The sequence below is a fragment of the Otolemur garnettii genome, unplaced genomic scaffold (genome assembly GCF_000181295.1).
Source record: "Otolemur garnettii isolate 467f Iridium unplaced genomic scaffold, OtoGar3 scaffold00182, whole genome shotgun sequence".
In the NCBI taxonomy this organism is placed as follows: domain Eukaryota; kingdom Metazoa; phylum Chordata; class Mammalia; order Primates; family Galagidae; genus Otolemur; species Otolemur garnettii.
The window spans coordinates 2,012,677-2,026,959 of record NW_003852577.1 but is presented as its reverse complement, the minus strand read 5'-3'; the positions used below and the strand labels follow the sequence as shown (position 1 = coordinate 2,026,959).

At 36.8% G+C, this 14,283-nt stretch overlaps 1 protein-coding gene across 4 annotated transcripts in view; it reads right to left on the bottom strand.

Moving 5' to 3' along the window:
* Nucleotides 1-2,356: 2,356 nt before the first annotated feature.
* The window catches only part of KPNA3 (karyopherin subunit alpha 3), a 101,326-nt gene continuing 89,399 nt past the window's right edge, over nt 2,357-14,283 (bottom strand). For all 4 annotated transcript variants that reach the window (XM_012811983.2, XM_023507429.1, XM_023507431.1 and 1 more), the window contains 7 exons: nt 11,882-12,013; nt 11,079-11,207; nt 6,646-6,750; nt 6,483-6,554; nt 5,958-6,120; nt 3,405-3,499; nt 2,357-2,619 (listed from right to left, as the gene is read on the bottom strand). In XM_012811983.2, coding sequence (XP_012667437.1) covers nt 2,521-2,619; nt 3,405-3,499; nt 5,958-6,120; nt 6,483-6,554; nt 6,646-6,750; nt 11,079-11,207; nt 11,882-12,013 — 795 coding nt within the window. In that variant the 3' untranslated portion in view covers nt 2,357-2,520. The remainder of the gene's footprint in view (nt 2,620-3,404; nt 3,500-5,957; nt 6,121-6,482; nt 6,555-6,645; nt 6,751-11,078; nt 11,208-11,881; nt 12,014-14,283) is intronic.

The window sequence follows — 14,283 nt, the reverse complement described above, 5'->3', positions numbered from 1 at the left end:
GCAGCTTTTTTTATTGGTTACAAAACCTAAGCCCATATACAAAATTAGGAACACATTTGATGCCTCTTTTGAAAGAACGTTTTAGATTTTTTTAACTGAGTCTAAAAAAAATAAAAACAATGCAATTTTTGAACACTGTTTTGAAAACTTAAAAGTGCAGCAATATACTTAGTTTCCTTTATGTATGAAATGGTACGATTTCCAATTCAAAACTGGTAAGGTCACACATAGCAAACTGAATCAAGCTAATGCACCTGTGTCTGCACTACTTGATGCTGAAGTTCACCTATGTGTTAGTTTGTACTTAAAACACAGGAGGAAATACAAATTGTCACAGTAGAGGCCCAATGTTAATCTTAATGTGTGCAAATTTTAAAAGGTAACTGTCAGTTAAGTACAGAGAGTCCAGAAGAAACTAAATTGAAAGGGGTACAATTGACAATGTCAAGATTTGGACGTTATGGGTTTCACTGAAGCTTGTGACCTTAATTAGCTTTGACTCTGCTATTCCTACTTTTAGAGAACACCACACAGTTTCAAAAATTTAGACGATATTTGTCTGAACAGGATGCAGTTACCATATGAAGCTTGAACTCAAAATTTGGGTAAAGAAAAAAAGGCACAATGAACTTCAACTCAATTTTATGTGCACAAGAGTTGAAAAATCTGAGCCACCTTAAAGAGAAATTGATTCTAAAATTTATAAAACCTATAAATAATCAGAGGCCAAACCACTATATTAAAACAGATTCTCTAGCAAGTAAAAATCTTGCAGTTTAAACATACGCTTGTATCCAACTTTAGATACAAGACAAAACTCACTCTTTAAAGTGGCTCCACCTTGGCAGATACAAATATTTGTAATGAATGCACACCTGCTATATGTATTTTATCAGTGAAAACACCCCAGCTGATTCACAAAGGTCTGATGGCATCTGTCTCATTTTAATAAGAGTAAATACACCCCCCACCGGATAACTAAGTTAGTTTACTCTATCTTTTCACATCAGTGCATTGGGAAGTCATACCCAGTAAACAAGAGCAACAAAACCACTTCTGTGACAGTACAAATTATTTCGTTTAAATATTTTCAAATCCATATTCTTTCATTAATAACTGGGTCAGACAATTTACCAAATGCAATGACTTTACACAGTAATACCACATTTTGCAGAATTACTTAAAGATTACTGCAAGTCAGGTTTATGTTAAGTAAATGCAGATAATCTCTCTACATGGATCCCTGTCTGTATCTTTTTAAATGTGAAAATGCCTTTTGAGTAGGATCTGAATTATTTTCCCAGTACTCAAAGAATAAAGTTTTATGACACTTCTAAATAGATGCTGGTCTGTTGCCAACCACATTATCAAAAGCACTGGTTACTAAGTAAAAAATGTTTTAAGACTAAATCACAGTAAGCATGAAGGCTCCACAGTTTAAACCCAATATAAATCAACCATATCCAATTATCAAATTAAAACAAAAAATATCAACTCCTGAAAGCTGAAAGCAAGATTTAAAAAAAAAAAAAATCATCAATGGATATTTTAGACCTTTGCAGTCCCCCCCACCTTTTTTTCCTTTATTGTCAGGGACTCTTGCTTTCAACTTAACAGAAGTTCAAGTCTGTAACAGGTTGCAGCTCAGGTAAAATACCATGCACAGCATTGATTACTTCAAAACAGCAGGAACACACAGGCTGAAGTGAGGGTCAAATAGGGCTTGCTGTTCTCAAAAATTAGGTATAATGACAAAGCATTACCATCCACATCTAAAGGTCTCCCTCCAACCCTGGTTTCTGAGGCAGATAATAAACACATCAATTATTGGTGGATGAAGTACAGTTTTTAAACTTATCTGTTTAATCAATAACCAAGTTTCTTGTTTTTAAGTTATGTTTTTTGTGTCCGTTCCACCAATGAAAATCATTTGGCTTGTACTTTAAAGTCTATTCTTCCACATAAGAAATATGAAAGTCTGTTTGTGGAGGACAATGAGGGAGGCTCAGCTCACACTGCACCTCTTCAGTCTTCCGACATGTATATGCATCACACCAAAGTGCCTTGATCCACAGTGCACCATTTTCCAACGGAGTATCGGTGGGCAGCTGTTACACCACCACTACGGAAATTTTCTAAACTGGAGACTGTAGTTATCAGTGTGTGGCACCAGGGAACAGGGTAAAACGGGATAGTTGAGATTGTTAAGGAGAATTCTAAAACAGTTTAAGAAATCATGCATATGCATTTACAGTCCATGTGAGAGTGACTTTTGGCAACTGCAAAGTGACTGAGACATGGCTTGCTTTAGAACAGTGGTTCTCAACCTGTGGGTCACGACCCTTTTATAACAATGAAAATACATTGCGGCATTAGGAAGGTTGAGAACCACTGCTTTAGAAGCATCAGAATGAAGAGGCATGTGTGTTTAGAGCCGTTGTCACCGTTGTTCTTATCATTTGGTAGCCATCTGGTGGTGCTTCATATTGAATGTGGGAAAGATGCTGCACTCAGTTGAACTTAAAAATTAAATTCTTTTGTTTGAAGGTTGGCTGTTGGGTCAAAATTGTAAGTACCTCCTTGTGTTGCTTCAGGAATGAGGCTGGGATCTTCATCAATCTATAAAAAGAAAAAAAACCCCTATTATGTTACAATACTACATTATGGTATAAGCTGAAAATGACTTTTTACCTCTCAGGAGAGAATCCTATTTAAATGTTTTAATCACTCCCAAATAATTGGGTAAATCAGAAATCTTATTAAGATAGTTAACAATTTAAAATTGAACACACAGGCTGGGTTGGTGACTCATGCCTATAATAATCCTAGCACTCTGGAAGGCCAAGATGGGAAGATACCATGAACCCAGGAGTCAAAGACCACCCTGAGCAAGAACAAGACCCCATCTCTACAAAAAATAAAAATTTAGTCAGGTGTGCAGGTGGGTGCCTGTAGTCCCTTGTTACGTGGGAGGCTGAGGCAGAAGGATCACTTGAACTTGGAAGTCTGAGGCTGTGAGCTAGGGTGAGGCCAACGGTACTCTACCCAGAGCGACAGAGCAAGACTATGCCTCAAAAAAAAATTTGAACACACATTTATATCTGCCCTTTTCTTAGGTCCTGGTATCTATAAATTTATTTAACCTATGTGAACATGTCTTTTATATATACTTACTATTTCTCCTCAGTTAATAGATTACAAATGAAACAACTGCCTTATAATTTTACCTTATAAGGAAGTATCAAGGTATTTAAGAGAATTGACTGATAGAGCATCTAATGGAAATATAAACTTAAAATCATATTAGTAATACAAGGAAATCTCTCAGTAAGTTTACGTTTACACTTACACCTACATGTGTAGGTTTTAATTAACATGCAGACACACCATATTTTTATACTTACATCATCACCAGAGAAATACTGATCTATGATTTCAAATGCTAATTTATATATGTCTTCATTTTCATGTTGCTGCAAAACTTCAATTTTCTCCAAACCTAATATAAATAAAATAATAAAAATAACCAAATAATTGATAAGGAGATATTAGTGAAAACTATGCTCATTTTAACCATGGAGAAATACTAAGGAGCTCAGACACCACTCTCACCCACCTAACATCATAATGGGGGCATGATCCCACTAATTTTTTCCTCCTTAGAAGTCCTGGTCCCTGAGGCAGCCTGAACACTCTACCTGAACACTCCACTTGCGTGTCTGGTGAGGCCCAGACACGCAAAGGGATTTACTTCAAGTTACAGGGCAAATTAAGGACAGTACAGTTCTGAACCAGACTGCTTTAATACAATCATACTTTCTCATACAGTAATTTATATCTTTCTCTTTGTTTTCTAAATGCTATTACTTTTATGTGACTATAAAAGTAACTTTTTAGAAACTTAATGACTTATTGCTATTAACAAAAGATAAAGCTTTAAATTTTTAAAAACTTTCTTTAAAAAAGTGAATAGGGGTCTTAACATCCTACAGCCACAGTGAATATGGGGAAACAGTTTTTCAGAACAGCAATCACAGAATGCCTTTGTTTACATTTCCAATATCATTATGCCATGCATCACACATCCATGTGTATAAATTTTAAACCTTATCAATATTCTTCCTTGAAATGTCTTTTTGACTAGGTTATTTTCAAATAGCTGCTTTTCTCTTTATATAGTAATAAACCAGAAAAAAGGAGAAGTGTCAAAGATAATAAATGTAAAGTGCTTCAGAAAATCACAAAATACTAAATAAATATGTAACCTAATTACTACTTCCAGACAGAAGCAGCTGTACTGATAATTGAAGAGCAACAATTCTCTAGATGTTCCAACTCACAGGGTTAAGCCATAAGCCTGACTACAATGCTAAAATTGAATTATCTTAAAGCAAGAATAGCAAGAAAATATGGATATTAATTTTGCTTCTATTACTACCTACTTCTGTGACCTTAGACAAGAATCCTTAAAAATCTCTGGGGTAATTTCTTGTTAAGAAATCCTTCTCGTCTGAGTACTATGATGCTATCACATTTGTCTTCTCTTAAAAAATAAACTGAGTAGGGTGGTGCCTGTGGCTCAAAGGAGTAGGGCACTGGCCCCATATACTGGGGGTGGTAGGTTCAAACCTATCCCCAGCCAAAAACTGCCAAAAAAAAAAAAATAAAATAAACAAATAAATAAATGAAAATAAATAAACTGAGTAGAATATTTGTACAAAGTAGTCAAGAAAATATAAAAAGTAAAACATGATACGGTAAGCTATTTAGAGTTTGGACATGTTAGTACATATTGAATAGGTGCCTTTTAAAATAGCATTTTAGGCTGAATGTGGTAGCTTCTGCCTATAATCCCAGCACTTTGGGAGGATGACATGGAGGATTACTCAAGCCAAGAATTTGAGACCAGTTTGGGCAACACAGTGAGATCTCCAACTCTATAAAAAAAATTCAAAAAAGAAAAAATTTTAAAAAACTATCTATGCATGATGGTATGTGCCCATCGTCCCAGTTACTCAGGAGGCTAAAATAGGAGAATAACTTGATCTAAGTAAGTAGTTTGAGGCTGCAATGAGCTATGATCATGCTACTATACACCCAAGTAAATAAATAATAATAGAATTTAAAACTATATGCTTCGGGTACAAGTGAATCTTTCTAAAAGCAGAGTATGAGTGTTTTAACTCAATAACTAAGAAAATGACATGCAGGTTATGTTAACCAGTTTGATGAGAGTATTTCAAAATGTATATGAAAACAGCACACTGTACCCCATGATTGCATTAATGTACACAGTTATGCTATAAGAAATAAAAAAAAACAACAAAAAAAACCTATATGCTTCTTATGTCACTACCAGAGAAATAACAGTATTTCAAATCACAGTTTTTTCTCATTAAAATCTCAAAGTAACTTTCATAACATACTTCAGCATGCATGCAGTTGTGGCACTAGTAAGAACCATTACAACCTACAGGACTGCAACAAAATATCTAGATGACTTGGAAATCATTAACCCTTTCCAACAATAAAATATTTCCTAAAGTAGGGTCCACAGAATCAAACAGACACAACCTGAACAAAAGGGTTTCAATGTCAAGTTTGAGAAATGTTGGATTAACAAAGCTTTTCAAACTTAAGTATGTCTATGGTAGTGGTTTTAAGGGGCTTCAGTTTGCTTATGTATTATGACTCAAGAGAAGTACTAGGTTTCCTAAAAAGCAACCTCAAGCTCTAGGAAGGTTATAGAGCAGTCTTCACAACAGTTTTCTGCAAAGTATGGAATTTTTTCTGGAAAATCCTCTTAGAAGGCTCATATAGCAAATAAAGAACAGCAACATACTGTAATCATTTAACAACATATCCTAATAATTTTCTTTCTAATAATTGACTTTATAAAAACTAATGCTTTAGAGTTCCAGGGGTCAACTACTGCTCTTCAGTCAATCGACTCTTACCTCCACATTCCTCTATTATTTCAGCTATTGTGCTTGCTTCATCACCAGCCATTATCAGAATGTTCTTTAGACCGTCTAGAACCACCTGAACCACTTGAGAATCTTTTACTGACAGTAAATTACAGAATGGTGGTATTACATTCTGTTGTACAAGATACTCAACCTAGAAAAAAAAGAGAAGAAATATTTGTATCTAGTATATAGTTATCTTTTCCCCAGCTGGGTGCAGTGGCACATGCTTATAGTCCCAGCTACTCAGGAGGCTAAGAAAGGAGGATGGCTTGAGCCAGGAGCTCACTCCAGGCTGCACTGCACTGCACTGTGCCTGTGAAGAGCCACCGCACTTCATCCTGGACAACATGTGAAAACCCTGTCTCTTTAAATAAAAAACAAACAGGATAATAATTATCTTTTACCCCAAAGAACACAGGACAGAGTGAAAAAATAAATGGTAACTATTCAACTTGAGAGAGCAGTGTACTTTCCAGTGGTAATAATCATGGCAGTCAGGTTTTTCAAACTCACCTGATCTTTTCTGCCACTTATTGTTAAATTGCTGATGGCCCAAGCAGCTTCTTTTTGTGTTCCAAAGTCTCCCTGAAGGTAAAAACAAAATCATAAAATGAATTATTTATCCAAAAAGTTCTGGCTATAACATATGAAAAAATATGATGAACTTATGACTGACCTTAGCAAGCTGATGAATAATCATCGGGATTAATCCAGCATCTATTACGGCTTGGACTTGTTGCTGGTTGCCTGCTGTTATGTTGGAAAGGAACCACACTGCTTCCTATAATTAAACACACACACACAGAGACACACACACACAATAACAAAATCACCTGAGGTGTGTTAAAGACACAGCATCTAAAATGTGATTAGGTTATACAACATCTTGCATTTTAAACAAGTTATAAAGAAACTGCGATTCATGATATTTGGGCCCCATTAACCTTGCACTTACCCATTCAAAAATACATATAAGCCACTGGTCATGGTGGCTCATGCCTATAATTCCAGTACTCTAGGAGGCTGAGGTGGGAGGGCTGCTTGAGTTCAAGACTTGCCTGAGCAAGAGTGAGACCCCATCTCCACAAAAGAAAAGAAAAAATCAGCCCGGCATTGTGAGGCACATCCCTAGTCCCAGATAAGGGGAGGCTGAGGCAGGAGGGTCATGTGAGCCCAGGAGTCTGAGGTTGCTGTCAGTTATAATGACATCACTACCTTCTACCCATGCAACAGAGTGAGATTCTGTCTCTAAATAAATAAATAAATTGCTTTATTCTAAATAATAGCAATACAGAAGTGAGCAGACAAAAATCACTATTCACGAAACTCGTTATTTCTGTATATTAGCTCCCTCTAAAAGTCAGGTAGAAATAAATATATGACTGAATTTCTCCAAACTTTATTAAAAACTACTTCAAAGGAAGGTGAAATGTTTTATTTTAGAAATATTTACTGACAAAATAATCATTCATATATTCCATACAAATTAAGCATGTAAGTAGTCTAGGATGGATCTATATAACCTAAGTATTATTCTAACCTCAAGGGACTTATAAGCCATAAACAAAAAGTTCAGTGGCCTATTTACAAGGTAGTGTCAAATGTGTATCTTCCTTCTCCACAACTGAAGAATTACATATTTTAAATTTATTTTGCCATTCAATCATGATATTAATGGTGAATCTTTTGTTTGCAGCAAATGGGTGACATTCACCATAACTATTTCTGAAACTTTTTTCTAGTTTCAAAAAAAAATTTTTTTTTAAATAGAGTCTTACTCTGTCACCCTGGGCAAAGGGCTATGACATCATAGCTCACAACAACCTCAAACTCTTGGGCTTAAGTGATCCTCTTGCCTCAAGACTCCTATTTAGCTGGGACTATAGTCACCTGCCATAACAGCTGCTAGTTTTTCCATTTTTAGAGATGGAGTTCCTCTTACTCAGGCTGGTCTCAAACTCCTGAGCTCAGGTGATCCAATGCCTTGGTCTCACACAGTACTGGGTTACAGGTGTAAGCCACTGTACCCAGCCTAGGTTTAAATTTTTTCAAGTAAAATGTTGAGGGGAAAAAACCCAACTTGGTCACTTCTACCTCCAGAGTCCAATGATGGTCTCAAGATAGATAGGAATAAAAAATTCTTCAAGTGAAAAACTTTTAAAGCAAGTAACTCCTTGCTGAAGCTGAGAAGGTTATCTATTACATGTGTACCTTTCCCTCCTCGTGAGACCTTCACTTGTGAGCATCACAGGCCGGAGCCTCTCTACACACTTTTGTCCAGCTGCCTCAATGCTCAACTGTTTCCAGTGATAGAACTCACTCAGCTACAGAAATCACCTTTATTGCTGAAATTTCTACAGTAAAAATAACTAGCCCAGACGCTGAAGTCTCTGGCTTTTTCTTCACTAGAAGAAATGTATGTATTAAATGTGATTTTTGACAATATAATTCTAAGAATCCAAGAGTCAAATTATACTCAATCCGCCACATAAAGTTATGACACAGAAGAAGAAATGATCAATTCTGCTGGGTTTGGGGGATATTAGCATTTCAGGCAGATAAAAGTGCATCAGAGGCTGGGTGTGGTGGCTCATGCCTGTAATCCTAGCATGCTGGAGTCCGAGGCAGGAGGATCCCTTCAGCTCAGGAGTTTGAGACCAGCCTGAGCAAGAGTGAGATCCACCCCCCACCCCAAATCCTACTAAAAATAGAAAAAAATTAGCTGGGTGTGGTGATGTATGCATACAGTGTCAGTTATTTAGGAGGCTGGTGTAGAAGCATTCCTTGAGCCCAGGAGTTTGAGGTTGTAATGAGCTATGATTATGTCACAGCACTGTAGCTGGGGCAGCAGAGCAAGATTCTGTCTCAAAAAAACAAAACGCATTGAACTGAGTGCAAATTAAAACCACAATGAGACAACACTTCACATCTACTAGGATGTTTACTAGGATAATTTTTTTTAATGGAAAGTAAGTGTTGGGAAGGACATGGAGAAACAAGAACCCTAATACATTGCTGATGACGATGTAAATAGGTCATTAAGTAGGAAATGTCTCATTTCCTAAATACTAAGTTTGACGGGTGTTATCTCTTACATTTCACCTTGACACTTCTTGGAGCTTTTTTTGGTGTTTTTGTTTATTTTAAGGTAACATCTTCATTCTTTCAAATGTACCCTCTGGCTTGTGATTATCTTTCAAAAATTTTTCTAGACCAATTTTTGTGAAACCATGGATGAGTCAAAAATTCGTGTTATTTTTGAATATGAGTTCCATGGTTCCTGTGGAACCAGTGCAGTACAGACAGCTTGAAATAGTAAAAGAAGTGTTTGGGAAGGATGTGGCTAATGAACGCTCAGTATGTCGATGGTTTGAGAAGCTTCATTTTGGTGATTTTTTTTTTTTTTTGAGACAGCTTCTTCACTTTGCAGAGTCTATCACCTGCGGTAGAGTAGTGTGGTGTTACAGCTCACTGCAACCTCCAACTCCTAGGCTTAGGTCTCTTGCCTCGGCCTCCTGAGTAGCTGGGACTACAGGCGCCTGCCACAAAACCTGGCTATTTTTTTGTTGTAGTTTGGCCAGGGCCAGGTTTGAACCCGCCACTCTTGGTATATGGGGCTGGCACCCTACCCACTGAGCCACAGGCGCCGCCCATTCTGGTGATTTTAATCTTGAAAATGAGCCACATGGGAGACCTGAGACCAAGGTGGGTAATCAATGGTGAGCTAAAAGCTATAGTGGAAGTGAATCCATCTCAACCTACATGTGAATTAGCAGCAGAGTTTGATATCATTCTAATATACTGGACAATCTGAAACAAATCATCAAGGTAAAGAAGCCATAGAGATGGGTTCTGCATGAATTAAATGAGCATCAGAAGCTTGACTTTGTTTTCTGTCATGACGTAAAGGCGAACCATTCCTACACCATACTGTTACATGTGATGAAAAATGGATTCTTTTTGACAATCAAAAGCATTCAGCACAATGGTTGGATGAAGGTAAAGTGCTCAAACACAGTTCAAATCAAACAGTTATCAAAAAGAGGTAATTAAGTCTGTTTGGTGATCCAGGTATGTTATTATCTACTACAGTTTCATGAAGCCTGGTCAATCCATTACAGCAAATGTCTACTGCAGCCAACTGGATGATGTGATGAGGATGGCTGCAATTAATTAAGCGGCCCAGAATGGTCAACAAGGACAGGGCAATCCTCTTGAAAGACAACGCTGTCTCACAAACAATGCTGTTCAAACTACAGAAGCTAGATTGGAAACTCTGTCACCTACCGTCTTCACCAGACCTTGTGAACTGACTCCCATGTCTTCCAGGCTTTGGAACACATCTTGCAAGAAAAAATAGTCAATTCTCAACAAACTATGGAAAATGCTTTTCAGGATTTCCTCTCCAGGCTCTGTCACTGCTACCATACACAAGCTACAGTTAATATGGGAAAACTGTGCTGATAGTTTAGGTGTACACTTTGGATTAACTATACTGCTTCTTGTTTCAGATATAATAAACTAATCTTTTGTTTATTAGTTCAGATTTAATGACCTAATACATACAATGGAATCTTTATCAAGCCATAAAAGAGTGAAGTTCTAATGCATGTCTCAAAATGGATGAACCTTGAAAATGTTATATAAAATAAGCCAGAAATAAAAAGACAAGTATTTAAATACATATTAAGAGATTAATAATTAATTTGTTTATAAACCTTAAAATCTTAGAGCAATGTTGGCGTTTCATCTTTAGGTCCAGTCCAATTTTGAATGGAGAGTAAATTATGTTGTTTGTTTTAAAAAAGATACCAGCTAATCAAGTGACAGATTTTGTATACACCTATACCTAGTTGCTAATGGCTGTGCTATTTAAATGAAAAAATAGGTAGTGTTAAAGATATTCTTATTCTGCAAAGTTTAAGACGGTACTTGTAGGAAGCAATCAGAAGTTGACACAAAACAATCACCAAGGTGATGTGAAACAACCTCATCCACACTGCAGTGGTTTGGAAGAAAACAACAAACAAGCAGCAATGAAAATAAGGGACAGTTAAAACTGACATAAGGAAAGGGAAAGAAAGAATGATGAGGAGGACTTTGTCTTACCTTATTTATCTTTTCCTTTGGGTGTGACAGGAGGTTTGGGAAGTGTGACAGCACATCACAGTTGAGGACAACCTGTGTCTGCTCATCGGTGCCCGTCACTATGTTGCCAACTGCTCTGAGTGCTGCTGTCTAGGATGGGGATAAAATGTTTTCTATTAAGTTTATCTGCTTAGGATGGAACTGATTCTGTATTTTTCATAATCTTGAGAAAATATAAAAATGCAAGGAGAGAATGATTAACACTTCATCCTCGCACAAAGCACTGAGCAGATTGAAAGCAATTCTGAATTCTAAATAGTCTCTTGTAAAAAATTGAAACTTTATTAAAAAATTGTTGGAAAAAAGGTTCAATAATTAAAAGCAAATTAAATTAAAAAATTTAACTTTAAATTAGTTTATTTTTTTGAGCCAGAGTCTCATTTTGTTGCCCTTGGTAGAGTGATGTTGTATCATGGCTCACAGCAACCTCAAACTCTTGGGCCCAAGAGATTCTCTTGCCTCAGCCTCCTGAGTAGCTGGGACTATAGGTGCCCCCCCACCCCCCACCCTCAAAGCCTGGCTATTTTTAAGAGACGTGTTCTTAGAGGACGTGTCTAAAAGAACAACTTCCATGCCGAGTCTGACCCTCAGCAAAGAACATGGGTGAAATAAAGATTTGGAAATCACAAAATTAGGGTGAGGAAACTAACAGGAGAACTATAAACGATGAGCACTTACAGACAGAATTGAAGCCTGGTTGTACAAGTTAACTCATTATAGCAAACACAATTCTATACACGTAAGAAAAATTTTAACATACTTACTTGAACTTTTACTTCCTGGTGGCTCAGAAGGGGCACAAGAAATGGCACAACCCCAGAATCAATAACCATCTGTATCTGCTCATTACCTCCATCAGTTAAGTAGGACAGAGCCCAAACAGTGTCTACAAGAATCTATAGGAAATAAAAAATAACCAGTGTATATATTTGTTTCAATACTTAAAATATACATTATACCTTTTAGGAGTGTTTTATATGTCTGGGTTTAAAGGACAAAGATATGTGCTTACCTATTAAGTAGCAGGTACCTTAGCTTTCTCTCAACTCCTATCTCAGATCACTCGTCACAAAAATCTGAGACAACTTCTATCCCAATTTTTGCATTTATGTATCAGGCAAATTGTTTATTTACTTTTTTATTTTAAAAATATTCCAATAGACCCTGTCCCTGAGGACAGACAGATATATTTTAAAACAGGTAGAAAAGTAATTCTACCTATCCTCATAAATGGGGTACCTAAAAATAACACAAAAACACTATTTACAGGATGAGGCCAACATACCATGTTACTTCCAGTCTAAAGAAAACCAAAAAGATTGTCTATCCTCTATGGTTTTAAACATACTTAGTGACACAATTTTTCAGACTACTAACGTAAGCAGATAAAGAAAATGACTTAGCACTTTAACTTCATTTGAGGAAAAAACATATTTGCAAATCCCTTATAAAATGTTCCCAACTGAAAACCATGCCCTATACCCATGTTAATTTTGCAAAGACGTAAAAGAAAATAGGCTCAAAGATTTGGTGATTCTTTCAAGGTCAAAGAGCTTATATGCAGATTTCCTTGCTGTCACTGGTCTCATTTCATGTGATAGCCAGAGATGTTTCCTATTAGGAGATCCATATTATAGCTATCTTGTTGATAGCATGTACCTGAATTCACACATCCTTCAGCAAAGTACACTAATGAATAAGAAGAGTAAATAAAATAGCATATAACCCACACCTTCAGCATTACTAGGAGTCAGAGAATACCAAAATGACCAATTACCTGGAAGAAGAGAAAAAATTAAATTATAGCTTCTGCCTGGATCTCTTGCCCCAAGACTGTGTTAAAGAGACTTCAGAGAAGAGACGAAGGGACGAGTCTCCTTCAGTAGGACAGAGACCGTATGGCAAAAAAAAAAAAGGGTAAAATATTTACTCTTTGAAACTTCATAGATAAATTTACTGATCCCTTAACTATAGCATGAGCTTTATTCATCAAACAGATAATAACTAGGAAAATTTGAGCAAAAGGAATAATAATGAGCATTTAATGTATTTCACTGTAGATAAAGGGCTAACACAAATGAATAATCAATCATTCATTCATTCTTCTAAACTCAATTAGAAGAATAATTTGTAAGTGTCACAAGTTATGGGAAAACAGAAAGAATATAACTTTGAAACGGACGGAAGCTGTGCCTGAAAGCTGAGTCCATCTACCACCCACCACGCAATGAAGAGGCCTCCCTGTTGGAGGTGTCTAGAGATGCTGTGTGTGGAAACAAAGCCTGGCTACTACTTAGTCTAGTAATAAGAGGCAACAAGATTTATCAGGAAACCAGTCTCACAGCCTAACATCTCAAATGTGCAAGCTATAGCTAAAAATAACTCATCATACTACATACCAAGAACCAGGAAAATCTCAACTCAAAACAGAAAAGACAGTGAGCAGATGCCAACATGGAGCTGACACAGATACCAAAATTATCTGACAAGGACTTGACAATGATTTTAAAGTAAACTATCATAAAAATGCACCAGTGAATAATTAAGAACATATTTGAAACAAAGTAAAAATAGAAAAGTTTCAGCAGAAAAAGAAAACATGATAGTGGGGTGGGGGCATAAATGAACTTAAAGATCAATATAAATCATTCAATCTAAAAAATAGAAAAACACAAACATTGAAATATCAGAATGAACAGAGCCCTGGGAAATTATAATACAACAGAGATTGAACATCTGTGCTACCAGATCCACCTAGAAGGAGAGGTGGTGCTAAAAAAAATTTGAAGAAATAATGGTGAAAATTGTCCTAAATTTGGCCAAAGACATAAGCTTACAGATTCAAAAAACGGAGGATGAGGTATGGCAAGAGAATATAAAGTTCATGCATCACTGCAGAATTAACTGATAAGAGTCAAAAACTACCAATTAACAGTGGCATGGAAGAAGAAGAAAGAAGAAGGGGGGCCTCCCCCCGCGTGCTTGTCCTCCCGGGCCTTTCTTCTGTGGCTCTGGCCCTAAGGGAAGGGAGGGGCGGGATGGGGTGAGGGGGGGGGGGGGGGCAGGGAGACGGCCCACGGGGCCAGACGGTCTGAATGACAGCTCTTCGTCCACTCGTGACTCTTTCCCTCAGAAACACCGTTTCTGGAGTCTGTGAACTAAAATA